Source organism: Mercenaria mercenaria, chromosome 2, assembly GCF_021730395.1.
Source record: "Mercenaria mercenaria strain notata chromosome 2, MADL_Memer_1, whole genome shotgun sequence".
NCBI classification, from domain to species: domain Eukaryota; kingdom Metazoa; phylum Mollusca; class Bivalvia; order Venerida; family Veneridae; genus Mercenaria; species Mercenaria mercenaria.
The window spans coordinates 3,447,890-3,464,500 of NC_069362.1; the positions used below are offsets into that span (position 1 = coordinate 3,447,890).

Consider the following 16,611-nt stretch of genomic DNA (forward strand, 5'->3'; position numbering starts at 1 on the left):
GAAAGTGGACACAAAACTCTCAAACCAGAAATACCCATTTTTCCAAGTTAACAAGCGGGCTATGATGTCCCTAGATCGCTCACCTGAATTTCACAGCTTAAACAGGTAAAAAAATATGTTTGAGAGTCATTCTAAAACATTTTAATCAAATCACTTTGAATATATATAATTATACAGCTGCAATTATTTCAGAATCTGATCAGCAGTTTAGGAGATGTTGCTTGAAGGTTTAGCTCTGTTGACCATGTTTTTTGACAAATCAGAACTAGAGCTATCACTAAAGGTGATGAATGTACCCCCCGCATGCACTGACACAGTACACTGCAATTTGACGCACACAAGATTGCATAATTACGTGGACTGTATGTATATAGACTGTATGTATACAGTAAAGTAACAAAAAACAAAGTCCCATAACTATGCAGAATATTTATCTAAAAGAATGTAACATGCACCATGCACAACTAGGGTTGGTACTGATCACTTGTGTGAAGTTTCATTAAATTGTGTGTAAGGGTTTGGTAGATTAGGCATGCACAAGATTGCATATGCAGACTGTATGTACATAGTATGTTAACAAGAAACAAAGTCCCATAACTCTGCAATTTTTGTCGCTGAAAGAACCTAACATGCCCCATGCACAACTACTGTTGATACTGATCACTTGTGTGAAGTTTCATTAAATTGTGTCAAGGGGACCAGGAGAGATGGTGTGCACAAGATTGTGTCTATGTATAAAGTATAGTAACAAAAAAACAAAGTCCCATAACTCTGCAAATTTTTTTTCTGAAAGAACCTAACATGCCCCATGCACAACTACTGTTGTTACTGATCACTTGTGTGAAGTTTCATTAAATTGTTTCAAGGGGATCAGGAGAGATGGTGCGCACAAGATTGTGTCTATGTATATAGTATTGTAACAAAAAAACAAAGTCCCATAACTCTGCAATTTTTTTTTCTAAAAGAACCTAACATGTCCCATGCACAACTACTGTTGGTACTGATCACTTGTGTGAAGTTTCATTAAATTGTGTCAAGGGGATGAGGAGAGATGGTGCGCACAAGATTGTGTCTATGTATATAGTATAGTAACAAAAAAACAAAGTCCCATAACTCTGCAAATGTTTTTTCTAAAAGAACCTAACATGCCCCATGCACAACTACTGTTGGTACTGATCACTTGTGTGAAGTTTCATTAAATTCTGTCAAGGGGATAAGGAGAGATGGAGCGCACAAGATTGCGTCTACGGACAGACGGACAGACAGACAGACGGATGGACAGACAGACAGACAACCTGAAACCAGTATGCCCCCCCTTACAACTTTGTTGTCGGGGGGTACAATAATTTGAACACGCTAGCCTAGTAGGTAGTGCCACCCATGAAACAAAAAACTTACTAATGTCTGAAGTCAATCAAGTTTGTCTCTGTATCAAAGCTGACTAGAACACATCTCTTCACATCATTTAACTTCACCTGAAATCAGTCAGTTAATAGAATTACTGTTAGCATAGATAGAATGATATCAATATAATACTTCCAATTTACACTACTGATCTACACTTGGAAAATATCATATTGTGGCATACCTGTTACTTTACACACACTAATTTTGTACATACATGCTACTTTGAACAAAAAACTTATTTATATAACATAATGTTAAACTTTCTTTTTTTCACTTATATGGTATGCTCAACATCTGGAATACCTCACTAATAGTTGCTGGGATTGATTTGTTTGCATTAAAGTTCCAAAACGGTCACACATATAACGTATTCCAGTGTATTCAGGTTTTTAGGTGGATTCCGGTTAAAAGTGTGACACTTTCTAAAGGCTTTCAATTTTATGTTAAAAACATACAAAGCATCTGTCCAAAAAGATGATACGCATATTCAAATGATTACAAAGCACTACTTTGCACATGAACTTACAAAGTTAGAATCATGAAGGGAGGCAATAAATACAATTAATGCTATATTATTTTCTTCTAAGCCAATTAATATTCAAACCATTGACAAATATATGAGAAAACCATTATGGAAAATAGTACCTGACAAGAAATAAGTATAGTCTTTGTTCATAAAAAAAATGGCAAGTACATTATAAACAAAGGCATAATATCAGTTTTTAGAATTCAAATAAAAGTAAAATTACAATATGCATTTCAAGCACAGGTGTGTATCTGGACAGAACCATCAACACTCAAAAAGACAACTTCGAATACCAGCTGGGCATGAAATAATTACTTAAAAGACTTCAACCCTGGTAATGCTTATACCTTTGGGATCATAGAGTCCATTCAATGTATCTGAATAAAACAGTTCTGCTTAAACAGGCCTGTGATTCTGTCAAGAAGCAAAAGCCTGAAAATCTACATTCTAAAGCCTTAAAAGTGTTTTTTTCCATATAATTATACAGAAAAATTCTGGCAGCCAAACGCCTGAAATCAGGACCAGTCCTGAAAAACCCCAGGCCTGTTAAACCAATGCTAGGAGTGTGAGGGGTTTTGCACATTTCATTACTGGAACCTCTCATGAACAGACTCAATCAAATTGAGTCATCTATTATTTTGCTTGGCTGCATTCTATGCTTCCAAAGAATCTTTATGTGGATTTCATAGCACACCAAAACAGATGGGCAAATGATACATGTATTAGTCATCCATCCTAACCAACCAGGCCATCGAACAATTAATACTGATTTTTGATACAAAACAGAATGGTATTCTGAGCTAAGCAGTCTCAAGCAGTCGTTTAAAACAGGTCTTACTAACGTCTGTCCCACCGAATACATTTACCTTACTTCTGAGTTATTGATGGTGGTAAAGTTGTCCAAAAAGCATTTTTACATTCTGTACATCAACATCTTAAGACATATTTTTCAATTAAAAAAAAAAATTCACTTTTTTTCATTTTTCCCAAGAGACTTTAATGCTAAATGATGTTATGTCGATTTTCCAATATGCCTGCTCCCATAGCACAATAAACTAGGGGTCAACTTAGGGAACTTTTCTAGAGCGGAATAGCAGGGCGCAGCGCCCTGCCCATTTTTAGCACCGCCCTTCTGCCCGAAATCGCCGCCCTTTTGCCTTTCTTCAGCGCCCCTTTGCCCTTTTAGCACCGCCCCTTTTGGCCATTAATCAAGTATTTCTAAACGAACTGCCCATCAATCATCTGTCAAAATATCATCCCAGATAATTGTCAATCGATACGAAGTTATGACACACACCGACAGTCAGCCTGTAGAGTAGTTTCCCTTTACCAAAATGGCAAAAATCGTAAACAATGCTATTTTGTTAAATTTGTAGTTGGAAAATTGTCTACACCTTTGTATAATATGCACCCACGATTGTGGGGGTGGGGGGGGGTGTGTTCCGGGTTAAAAAAAAGAATGTGCATTTATACACGAGTATCAACGGAACGTTTTTTGAACAGTAATATAATGAATGTATTAATAATGACAGATTTGCACCAGAATTTTTAAATTATGCCATAGTATCTTTATGGGATATTTCTAATCAAGAAAACTTTCCAAACAAAAAATAATGTATGCAAACATAAACAAACTGCACGTATTTATAAATGATAAGCATGTTATATAGACAAACAGGTATTAATGTTTTTCCTGACATTCAGATTCATTTCAAATCTTTCTGTTGTACCTTTCAATGTAGACATTACAACAGAAACCATGGAAATCTACCTTATGATTTTCGTAGACAAAGGTACGCAACGCGCAAAATGCACCTTGCCCCTTTTTAGCAGCACCCTGCCCTTTTTAGAGGTCTAGAAAAATCCCTAAAAGTAAAAATTAAGATGACTCTGTTATGTTTGGTCACTTTCTGTACAGGATCATGGAAAGGCCACCTCATCGTAAAACACGAGGACCATGATGGTCATGAATCGCTCACCTGTCCCCACATGACCCAGTTTTGAACTGAGTATGAAGTCGTTTTTTCTATTATTTAACATAGTGACCTAGTTTTTGAGCTCATGTGACCCAGTTTTAAACTTAGATATCATCAAGATAAAAATTCTGACCAATTTTCATGAAGATCCATTGAAAAATATGGCCTCTAGAAAGCTCACAAGGTTTTTCTATTATTTGATCTAATGACCTAGTTTTTGAAGGCATGTGACCCAGTTCTGAACCTGACCTAGATATCATCAACGTGAATATTCTCACCAATTTTATGAAGATCTCATGAAAAATATAGCTTCTAGAGAGGTCATAAGGCTTTTTCTATTTTTATACCTACTGACCTAGTTATTGACCGCGAGTGACCCAGTTTCAGATTTTACCTAGGTATCATCAGGGTGAACATTCAGACCAATTTTTATGAAGATCCATTGAAAAATATGGCCTCTAGAGAGGTCAAAAGGTTTTTCTATTTTTAGACCTACTGACCTAGTTTTTGACCGCAGTTCACCCAGTTTCAAACCAGACCTAGATATCATCAAGATGAACATTCAGACCAACTTTCATACAGATCCCATGAAAAATATGGCCTCGAGAGAGGTCACAAGGTTTTCTTATTATTTGACCTACTGACCTAGTTACTGAAGGCAATTGATCCAGTTTCCAATTTGATCTAGATATCATCAAGGTGAACATTCCGACCAATTTTCATGAAGATCCATTCAAAAGTATGGCCTCTAGAGAGGTCATAAGGTTTTTTCTATTTTTAGACCTACTGACCTAGTTTTTGACCGCAGTTGACCCAGTTTCAAACCTGACCTAGATATCATCAAGATGAACATTCAGACTAACTTTCATACAGATCCCATGAAAAATATGGTCTCTAGAGAGGTCACAATGTTTTTTTATTATATAATCTACTGACCTAGTTTTTGACCGCACACGACCCAGTTTTGAACTTGACCTAGATATCATCAAAGTGAACATTCTGACTAATTTTCATGAAGATCCATTGAAAAATGTGACCTCTAGAGTGGTCACAAGCAAAAGCTTATGGACGCATGGACTGACAGACAGGCGACAGACGCTGCGCGATCACAAAAGCTCACCTTGTCACTTTGTGACATGTGAGCTAAAAAGAAAACCTAGAAAAAAACAAGAAACAACAAGAATGACAGTGGCAAACTGTCACAATATACACTAGTCACAATAAAGTACTTTTGACCTTTATACTTACTGAGCACATTCAAAGGCAAGAAAGACTATCGATCTGGCCAGGACAATATGCCTATAAATGTTTAAAGTTTGGTGAATGCTTAAGTTTTTATGTGGACACTGTCAATGTCAAGACAGAGATATTATACCTATAAACAATATGACCAAGTTTTGTGAACATTGAATAAGAACTACTCTAGTTAAAAAGCAAACACTGTACATGTAATTCACTAGCCATAACTACAGACTCTCTGGGACAATCCAGCTGATTACCTAACATGACTGAAATATTATGCCAATAAACCTTGTAACCAAGTTTGGTGAACACTGGATAAGAACAGCTGAAGTCTACTTTAGTGGATGTCGTCCACCTGCCCTCCCACTGAGGGTGATTGAATAAATTATGTCCAATTTCACAGGCATAATAAAAGGAAACAAGAGCACCGCAATGCAGAGCAATATACGCCCAAAGGTATGACCTTTGACCTCTAAATATGACCTTGACCTTGAAGGGAGCCATCCTAAAACATGCGCTCTGCATGTCGTCTCGATGTGTTGAACATTTGTGCCAAGTTTCTTTAAAATCATTCAAGCAGTTCAAGAGTTACAGAGAGGACAAGAAACAAAGTCATATGACCTTTCACCCTTAAAAGTGACCTTGACCTTGAAGCAAGCCATCTAAAAGATGCGCTCTGCATGTCACCTCAATGTGATGAACATTTGTGTCAAATTTTTTCGAAATCTTTCAAGGGGCTAAAGAGTTACAGAGCTGACACGAAATTACTAACGGACGGACGGACAGACAGACGGACAACAACGTCATAACATAATACGTCATATAAAAATTGGTTGTATAAAAAACATTAAACAAAGTTGCGCCTGCAAATGCCTCATTATTCTGGTAGCACATGTGCAAACACTTCATTATTTTAACAATAAATTGGCGCTCTTCATATCTTATTTTTCTCTCACTCGAAACAACAAACTTTACTTCAGTTAATGTAGTAGCCTTGATGTTGTACTCACCTTATGAACATTTATAGAAGGAAACATATTCTGGAACATGGTCGCCATTAGTTTAACATGGTTCCCGCCACCACTAAAGTTGTTCATTACAAGAAGTGGATGATGCAGATACTGGATCTGTTCAAGATTTGGTTTACGTAGTGACGAAATGACATCTTTACTGAGGCAGTAGTTATGGACCTTGAATGTCAATGTAGGACCACGAGGAAGTCTGCACAATCTTAGGTATACACCAACATCTGTTTTAGTATACATGATAAAATGTGACACATGTAAAAGTCCTGCTACACTCACAAAATCCTTCATCACATTCTTCTTCCGAACCTGAAAAAATAGTTAACAAAACCCCATCAGTAGAAACAGCACACATAAGTACTGATGTTGCTGAGGTAAACAAGAGCTGTCACAGGAGACAGCGCGCTCGACTATTTCGATGCTGGATAGTGAAACTGGGCACATCTGAGGAAACTGGAGCTGTCACTGGAGTGTTTAATGACTCCAACAGTGGATGAAGATATTGCACAATAGCTTGAGTCTGTGTCAAAAATATTAAGTAAAATAAAAAGAGACGTAAAGATAAAGTGTATCAAAACACTAAGTATAATTCTAAGCAAAAAGGGGGCATAATTCATAAAATATTGGTGCAAGAGTTATGCACCTTGTGTCATATTATGTGGGTGATTATGTGGAACAACTACTGTGAAATCATTAATATTCATGGGGGACTAATTTTCGTAGATTTCGTGGTTGAGTTAATCCATAAAATTTAATCCTAACGAACAAGTAAAATTCCCATTCATTTAATGTTCAAAAGTTCTTCAAGTTTGAATCAAATGCATTTCGTAATAACTGAGATAAAGTGAAAATACATCAAAATTAACTTTTAACTTCTAAGTAAAAGGGTAATTCATGAAATTTTGGTTCCAGAGTTATGCACCTTGTGTCATATGATGTGGGTGATAAGGTGGAACAACTACTTTAAGTTTGAATCAAATCCATTTAGTAATAACCGAGATAAAGTGAAAGTGTATCAAAACTTTAACCTGAAATTCAAGTAATGAGGGGGGATAATTCATGAAATATTGGTGCAAGAGTTATGGCCCTTTTGTCATAATGATATGATGTGAGTGATGATGTTGAATAACTATTTTAAGTTTGAATCAAATCCATTTAGTAATAACTGAGGTATAGGGAAAGTGCATCAAAATTTTTATTACAGACTGGGGTTATGATGGTAAACAAGTATGCAAAATATGAAAGCAATATCTCAATAGACTTTGAAAATATTTGGGGTGGTACGCAAACTTTAACATTTATGCTAAGTCGAAAAGGGGCCATAATTCAGTCAAAATGTTTGATAGAGTTGCCTCCTCCTTTTTACAGACTGGGGTCATGATGGTTAACAAGTATGCAAAATATGAAAGCAATATCTCAATGGACTTTGAAAATATTTGGGATGGTACGCAAACTTTAACATTTGTGTGACGCTCATGCCAACGCCAGGGCAAGTAGGATAGCTCCCCTATTCTCCAAATAATCGAGCTAAAAACACTTAATAGAGGTGGTTGCAAGTACGATGTTGACTGTAATCAGTAATGTCATTGATTAATCCATTGTATCTTACATACCAAAAGAAACCAAATTTACATGTATCTGAAAACTGTTAGCCAGCAGCTCAAACACTACTGAGCTAACGGAAATCAACAGAATAAATACGGTGGTTAACAAACCTGGAGATTTTTTGCTGTAAAGGGTTCCATGACATTTTTTGTATCATTGACAAGTTGTTTCACATTTCGACCCACATGACCTCGATGGAAAACAAAAGAATGTGGAGCATCCTTATAACTCAGCTCCTGATTGTCAATCTGAGACGTCTTCTTCTTCTTACCCTGGAACCATATTTGTTTGTGTATATAACAAAACAGGTGGCTATAATCATGATAATGTACGTTAAAATTTTAAAAATCTAAATAAGGTTATATCAGCCAATATAACATTTACCCTGCTAAATTCTTTAAAATGGACTGGTCAATCATTCAATTTGTGCAGTACCATTTATTATTCAAAGTGATATTCACTGAAAATTTACTGACTGAATAGCGAACAGTGTAATCATGGACATGCAAGCTGATCTTGGTCTGCACTGGCCGCAAAGGCAAAACCACTTAGAGCCATCAGACTAAAGGCTGATACCTGTCAAGTTTAACTGTTATGTCTTATTATATATTTTTTGGTTCTGTTGTTCAGATTATGTGATCATATTGTAAATAATTCTATTAATTCTCGCACCGTAAGTTAGCTGCATGTTCCAATGATATAATGTTGCCTTATGGTCACAACATTAAAACATTTTTCTCATTCACATGGAAATCAGGATCCAGAATCCACACAATATTATACGAGGATCATGCAGGATAGTATATTAAATTTAGGCAGTGGCTAGGTAGCCAGCTCTATATATACATAAAAAAAATAATAAAAAATTATCGTATATGAAGATGTAAGTCAAGGTAGCCAGCTTTAATAAACTGTATTATAAAGGATCATTATATAAGTTAAATGAATTATATTTCTTGTGATTTATTATTTACTATTTGTGATTGATTTAAATGTTTATTTCGCCATATTCATGCACTCATATCATATGGGCCGACATTTCGTTATAAATGTTATCAACCAAAGAAGTATAAAATATATTTTTATTTTTATAGCTTTGTATCAACGAATGATCAGATTGTCATTATCAAAACAGACAGACATGACATTGTATCTTAAAATGCCATAAATGATTTTACTCTTGCGAACGTGATTAATGCAGAAGTGATTTATTAAAGGTTTCTTGTTTTGTGTTGACACACCAACGGACGGACAGAAAGGAAAAGACATGACATTGTATATTATCCTAAATAATAGGCCCTAAATAATCAACTGTAAATTTTATGCTTGCGAGCATGATCAATGCAGAAGTGTTTTATCAAAGTTTGGCAGTTAAAATTTTCTTGTTTTGTTTTATTTGACACAAATGACACTACTAACATAAGTTTTTATACCTTCTAAAAAGTACTCAATACATATTAGAGATACTGTGATTCATTCTTAAAAGAAACATTAAAGAACAAAAGGGCAAAACAAAGAGCATCAAAGTACATTAAATGATGCGGCTCTACTGAACATATCAGCGTTTGATCCTTTCATGCGCCTTTTTTAAGTGATTATTTTAAGTGGTCATCTCTTTCACACCTCTATGTGCGTCTTTGATTAATTAATTACTTCATAATTTCTCAGTCAATTTGTTTAATAGTCAATAATCTTGATAATGATTGGTTCTAATTGTCTGTTTGAACATATGAGTTCTTTATTCCAAGGCAGCATATACTGAATGTGAAAGATAATTACATTATCGAAAGACCTGAATTTAAAAGATCGGCGACAACTGACATCAACTATCAAAAATGTTTTCTCAATATATTAAATACCGGTACAAAAAAAAAAAAATCATTAGCGACCTTATTTTAAGAATTTATAAACACACCATTTAAACACACCAATGACAATAATGACATGCTAAACATTTACTGATAACATAACCGAATGTCGGCCAATATGATATAAGTGAGTTGATACGGTGAAATAAAAAGGTAAATCACAACAACAGGGCCAAGATGGCCCTAGGTCGCTCACCTGAGAAACACACCATAACACACCACAACAGTGTAAACATGTTTGACCTAGCGATTTCATTATCATTAAAATTAGAGCAAAAACCTTGAGTATAAACAAGTATTTTCTTTGATTTGACCTAGTGACCTAGTTTTTGACCCCAGATGATCCATATTCAAATTGTCCTAGATTTCATCAAGGCTATCATTCTGTCCAAATTTCATGAAGATCAATTGAAAAATACTGCCTCTATCGCATACACAAGGTTTTTCTTTGATTTGAACTAGTGACCTAGTTTTTGACCCCAGACAGCCCATATTCGAACTTGACCTAGATTTCATCAAGGCAACCATTCTGACTAAATTTTATGAAAATCCAGTGTAAAATGCAGCCCCTATAGCATACAAAAGGTTTTGCCTTGATTTGACCTAGTTTTTAAACCCAGATGACCCACATTTGAACTTGACCTAGATTCATCAAGGCAATCATTCTGACCAAATTTCATGAAGATCAGTTGAAAAATACAGCCTCTATTGCATACACAAGGTTTTTCTTTGATTTGACTTAGTGACCTACTTTTTGATCCAAGATAACCCATTTTAAGAATTGACCTAGATTTCATCAAGGCAATTATTCTGACTTAATTTCATGAAGATCATTTGAAAAATACAGCCTCTATTGCATACACAAGGTTTTTCTTTGATTTGACCTAGTGACCTAATTTTTGACCCCAGATGACTCATATTCAAACTTGACCTAGATTTTATCTGGGCAATCATTCTGACCAAAATTCATAAAGATTAATTGAAAAATACAGCCTTTATCGCATACACAAGTTTTTTCTTTGATTTGATCTAGTGACCTACCGTAGTTTTTGACCCCAGATGACCCATTTTCGAATTAGGCCTAGATTTTATCAAGGTCATCATTCTGACCAAAATTCATGAAGACTTAGTGAAAAATACAGTCTCTATCGCATACACAAAGTTTTTCTTTGATTTGACCTAGTGACCTAGTTTTTGACCCCAGGTGACCCATTTTCGAACTCTGCCTAGATTTTATGAAGGTGATTATTCTGACTAAAATTCATGAAGATAAATTGAAAAATACAGCCTCTATCGCATACATGAGGTTTTTCTTTGATTTGACCTAGTTTTTTATCCCAGATGACCCATTTTCAAACTGGGCCTAGATTTCATCAAGGTTATCATTCTGACCAAATTTCATGAAGATCAGTTGAAAAATACAGCCTCTATCGCATACACAAGCTAAATGTTGACAGACAGGCGACAGACAGATGCCGGACGCCGGACATTGAGCGATCAGAAAAACTCACCTGAGCAAAAAAAATGAAAAAAGAAAATAATTTATGATAAAAAAATAGCTATATTCAATTTATAGACAAAATACGGCTGGGCACTCGTTTGGCCATTTTTGGGGCCGAATATGGGTACCATTCCCCTCCTAAAATAATATGTTTTTTTCCCCTTTCTCAGAAAAAAATTCCCCTGATGATAGGTTGTTTGACACAAATAGATATGAACTCTTTCTTTTAATAAATAATTATATAGTACCTCTAAGGAAGATTACTGTTGCAATATAGTCACATCAGTTAGGAATGATTGAAAACAGTATTAATAAGTGTGAAAAGTAGATACATGGCTTAACTTCCCCTTTTCGTCTTAAAATGTCGAAAAATTCCCCTTCCTGAGGGTATGGGTACCTGTCCCCAAAAGTTGTCTAGTGCCCTGTACAGGTTATGACATAACTGCGCTGATCGGAAAGGGCTTAACATGATCGGAAAGGGCTTGCCACATGTTTATTATTTGAAATTATTGTTTCTTCATTTTTCATTTAACAAATAAAAATGAAAATAAACAGTAATTATAAAATAGCAATTTCCGATTTTTAAATGAATTATAGACAAAATACGAGTGGCATAAACCGCGCTGATCGGAAAGGACATAACATGATCGAAAGGGACATGCCACATGTTTATTATTGGAAATTATTTAATTATTTCTTCAGATTTCGTATAACAAATAAAAAAGAAAATAAATTGAGAAGAAAAACCATCAATATTTGATTTTTAAATGAATTATACACAAAACACATGTCAGTGCATATACCGTGCTGATCGTAAAGGACCGGCCATATGTTTATTATTGGAACTAATTGAATCATTTCCTCAGAATTAATTTGATAATTTAACATGTTTAAGAAGAAAATATATTTTGAAAAATCAGTTTTCAAAAGAATTATATCATGTTTAATATATAAATATAAAAACGTTTACTGCGTTCATTGCCATAGCACAATTAATATCCTTTGAATATTATATGCGGCGTAACAAACACATGTCTCTGATTAGTCCTGATAGAGTTTGATTGGATTATCACACCTATTGATTAACAATTTATCAGTACATTTGAAAGCACACACAAGTGACATGTGACAAATAATGTCTAACGAGGGAAGTGCAGTTAAATATGATAAGCTTTTATTTAATTTCATTTGTCGATATTATTGCAAATTGAAAAATTGAAGAAAAACAGGTACATTCAGTATAATTTTTATTTTTGCACATGAAAAGCTTATAAAGCCATATGCATATATACTTTAACGTATCAACACTTACTCAATGTTTTACTAAAACAGCGATGAATTGTGATTTAATCATACATTGGCCTAAATTTTTTACGATTTAATATACGGCGATAAGGAACACCCTAAGTTGTCCCTAAGAAATTATTTGCATGGCTGCTCTACATCTACATCAACATTGTTACGCCAAAAAGAGAAAGTGTAAGAAAACTGCAAATAGTGAAAGCTAGAAGTTAAGTCTGGTCAAGATTGGTTGCAGACAGGCGAAAGTTAGAACTGCGAGGAACTGTACCCAGTTACTTTTCATGTCCATCAGGAGACAGGACAAGACCAATTCGGCTTCCTTGGCAGTACCAGGGCACAAGACCCTGCCGACATAACTCAAGTCCTTCATACGAACGCTTAATTCATAACTGGGGAGGATGTCCCCTTAGAAGGTCAGGTGGGAGAGTCCATTTTTAAAGATGCCAAAGAGGGGGCCTCAGCAACAGCTGCTGGTAATCGTTCCATAGCGGTATAGTGCGTGGGAAGAAGCTAAACTTGAGAATTTTCTGTAGATGTAGGATGTGGCACGAAACCAGTACTATGCTTGTGTCATGGCATGATCTTTCTCAGTGTCAGATATTTGTCAGCATCTATATCAACAAGGTGGTTTACTATGCAGTAGAGCATTGTCAGTTGGTGTTTCTGGCGGCGTCATTTGAGTGTTTCCAATTGTAGCTCTTCCAACATGCTGGTGACACTGCTGGTGTTATGGTTTCTGTTGGTGGTAAAGCGTGCTGCGTGCCGCTGTACCATTTCCACTTGAAGTTTATATGCGTGTGGACTCCATGTATTCAGTGCAGCAATACTCTTGGTAGATTTGCTGTGTAGTCAATTCAATGTACAAATTCATGAAAGTTAGTCGAACTAATCCGACGTTTTATATTGTGACAGTCAAACTGTGGCTGCAGCTGCAAAAGTCAGAAATTAAAAAGCAGTAAGCTTGTCTACATGAAAGTGTATTCATCAATGTCCATTTTCTAATTTTTGAAGATTGTTCAATAAAAGACGAAAGCCAGCAATATAACGTTAAAAATATACATGTACAATAACTTTGAATAAGTCTACCATCTTCAGCGGTATCAAGTCAAAACGTCCCCTAGTCAAAACGTCCCCTGGTCAAAACACCCCCCATTTTGGTCAAAACGTCCCCCATTCAGTTTAGAATTTGGTCAAAACGTCCCCTAATTTTTTTTGTATTAGATCTATTAATTCTTTTTAATTAATTCATATCTTTTAAAGGGTTTGAAACTTATTGATTATGTTTTGATAATACACAAAATTTTATGATTTATTAACACCTAAATTAATGCATCAACACCTATCAACTATACATGGTTGTGCATTAATTGTGCTGAGGGCCTAATATTAGTAGGTGTTATAAACCCATTAATCACCAGTAATAAGGTGTGAACATTTATGAAGGGAAAATCTTTTCTTCTATACAATCTAAATTTGTGTAGAATGAACAAAAATCCTGATCAGAGTTATAACTTTATTTATAAAACACTAATAAAACATCAGAACAGTCACAACTGCATAGTTATTAAGTAAAAATCACATATCGCACTATTCATTCACTGTTCTACACCAAGAAGTCAAATTCACAATATAATAATTCAAAGTGTTCCAGCTACACAATATCAAGAAGTCAAATCCACTCCTATGCTAGTTAATGTTTTTATCACAATTATTCCTCCTCGTGAACTGTTGTAGTGAGCCTGGGTTTGTAAATGGTGCTCATCTTTTTTAGCAAGGAACTTGCAGACATACCCCCTGCACGGTAGCTGTAAAAGACATAAGAAACATTTATAGGAGATAGAAATGACAAATTATGCATAAGTAACTGAAAAAATATAGTAAGAGAATGATATTACTGAAAAGAATGGTAATACATTTTTACACAAACTATAAATAATAATACCTTTTTACACAAACTATATATAATTTTCCGAAAAAAATCTCTTATCATGCTGTTGCTGGAAGAGAAGAGTCTTATAAAATTCATAAATTTTTTTATCAAGGCAGTGAAATACTAATAGCATTCATGAACATAATCACCTGTCCAAAGTTGCGAATACTCTGGCCAATGCATGGACCCAATCTGACTAAAGTACATCTCCTATTACGCTACGCATAGGATCTGAAAACGACCTATTCATTGCCTCGTTCTGAAGGCTCTTTCGCTAGCCAATCAGAGGCTAGCTTACAACATCTTGCAAATCTACATGTAGCATTGACTTTTGATATTTACAATTCTTATGTGGTAATGTATCAGATAGCCGGTTAGCTCAGTCGGTAGACCACTTGCTTTGTAAGCGAGGGGTCCCGGGTTCGAGTCCTGGAATAACCGCATATTTTTCTTATCCTTTGGCAATCGAACAAGTCATCTGATTGGATAACATAAAAATAGCAATAATGGAAATCCAAAATATACAGAAGACGAATGTGAATGGGTCGTTCTCAGATCTTCGTTTAGAAGATCAAGTACTTTAGTCAGATTGTGCATGGACCTATACTTTAAGATAATTACTTCAAATTTTAAGATTTTAAAGATAAAAGAATGTTCTTAATGAATATTTTGTTATCTTAATTTTGATTTTTTTTGGTCACTAATACAGGTTTACTCATGGAACGACCCATTATTTCTTTTTAATTCTGGTACTTTAAAATAAATATTTTTTATTTATTTCTCATTCCATTCAATATACAGAATCTCTTGATTGAATTAACACCTACTGATAACACATTATCTCCTCTGATTGGATTAACTTGACAATGCATTGATTACTTGTATATTTGAATTTGTTTGCTTTCATAATGTGATTATGATCTGTATATTGTTTATTTCTTTCTGACCAGATTTTACAATATTTTATAAAATAAAATAAAAATATTATTAAATGGTAAAAAGTAGTTAATCAGATTTTGGTCAGCTAATAGAATGTAAACATACAAACTGTATAACTCTATGTAATGGGCCTTTTTGTTCCTTAAATAATGTATATATCTATAATTTTATATGATGTATAGTTCAGCCAGAAAATTACATATTTGCCAAAAAAGTAGTTAGACAATTCGGAATATGATAAGTATTCCGCAAAAGATATTGTTTACTGAAGTCTAGTAATTCAAGAAATCAATAATAATAATAATAATAATATGAATATAACTTACCCGTGTCACAGGTTCTGTGTTGCCAGCTGCCATATGAGTCGCAGGCAATGGCATGTTGACGCGGTCTGACTTCGTTTCTACACTTAAAAGTAATTAATGCAAGGATACTCCATAAAAACGTTATCTTATAAAAGCACCGATATTTAAACAAATAACAATCCAACACACTATTCACAGAGACAGACAGTATACATACACTAGGATACTAAGAAAATTAGTGGTTGAATATAATAGTTATAACTTTTTCCACATTATTTAATTATTGTGCAATTAAACTTTAGATGCTTAAAAAATAATTGTTTACAAACATCTTGTTTTATGATCCATTATCCCTTTGTCCTCATGCAGTTGTAACAATTTCATTTATAACATAACAACATTATAATTTAATTTAATTTTATTATTAAATAACAGAAACATCACTTTTTCACTATATAAACATCAGATATAATTTCACAACAATGCTATAACATTCTAAAACTAATGGTTTACAACATTCTAATTAAAAACTATGCATGTAAAACAGTATAATGAACATTTAATATTTACCAAATTAACTTAATTAATATGTATTTACATATGAAATTTTTAAGGGGGGTGTTTTGACCTGGTAATTTTTTGGAAAGGGGGTGTTTTGACCAGAAAAGGGGGACGTTTTGACCAAAATGGGGGGTGTTTTGACTTGGGGACGTTTTGACTAGGGGACGTTTTGACTAACATCCTCTTCAGCTGCTGATCTTGGTTTCTTCACTCGCGAAATTACATAACAATGCCTTGATTTTGCAGTTTCCTGTTATTCCTTAGCAATAAAATCATGTAAATATATTTTTTGAGTGTAAATATACCAAACCTTTCTCTTTTTCCCCATTTTTAGATGAATCTAGTTCCTTAAATATGGAAATAATTATTTGTTTTCCTCTAACATGTGTTCCTTGCGGTGTGCACTACCATTTCACCTCGAACA

At 34.5% G+C, this 16,611-nt stretch overlaps 1 protein-coding gene across 1 annotated transcript in view; it reads right to left on the bottom strand.

Annotated features, from left to right (window-relative positions):
- Window positions 1-16,600, bottom strand: part of LOC123563048 (suppressor of SWI4 1 homolog) — a 41,999-nt gene extending 25,399 nt beyond the window's left edge. Inside the window, exons 1-4 of the mRNA XM_045355614.2 lie at window positions 16,498-16,600; window positions 7,892-8,053; window positions 6,162-6,485; window positions 1,399-1,475 (exon numbers count right to left, since the gene is read on the bottom strand). Of these exons, the coding sequence (XP_045211549.2) occupies window positions 1,399-1,475; window positions 6,162-6,485; window positions 7,892-8,053; window positions 16,498-16,515 (581 nt within the window). The 5' untranslated portion in view covers window positions 16,516-16,600. The remainder of the gene's footprint in view (window positions 1-1,398; window positions 1,476-6,161; window positions 6,486-7,891; window positions 8,054-16,497) is intronic.
- Window positions 16,601-16,611: the final 11 nt, after the last annotated feature.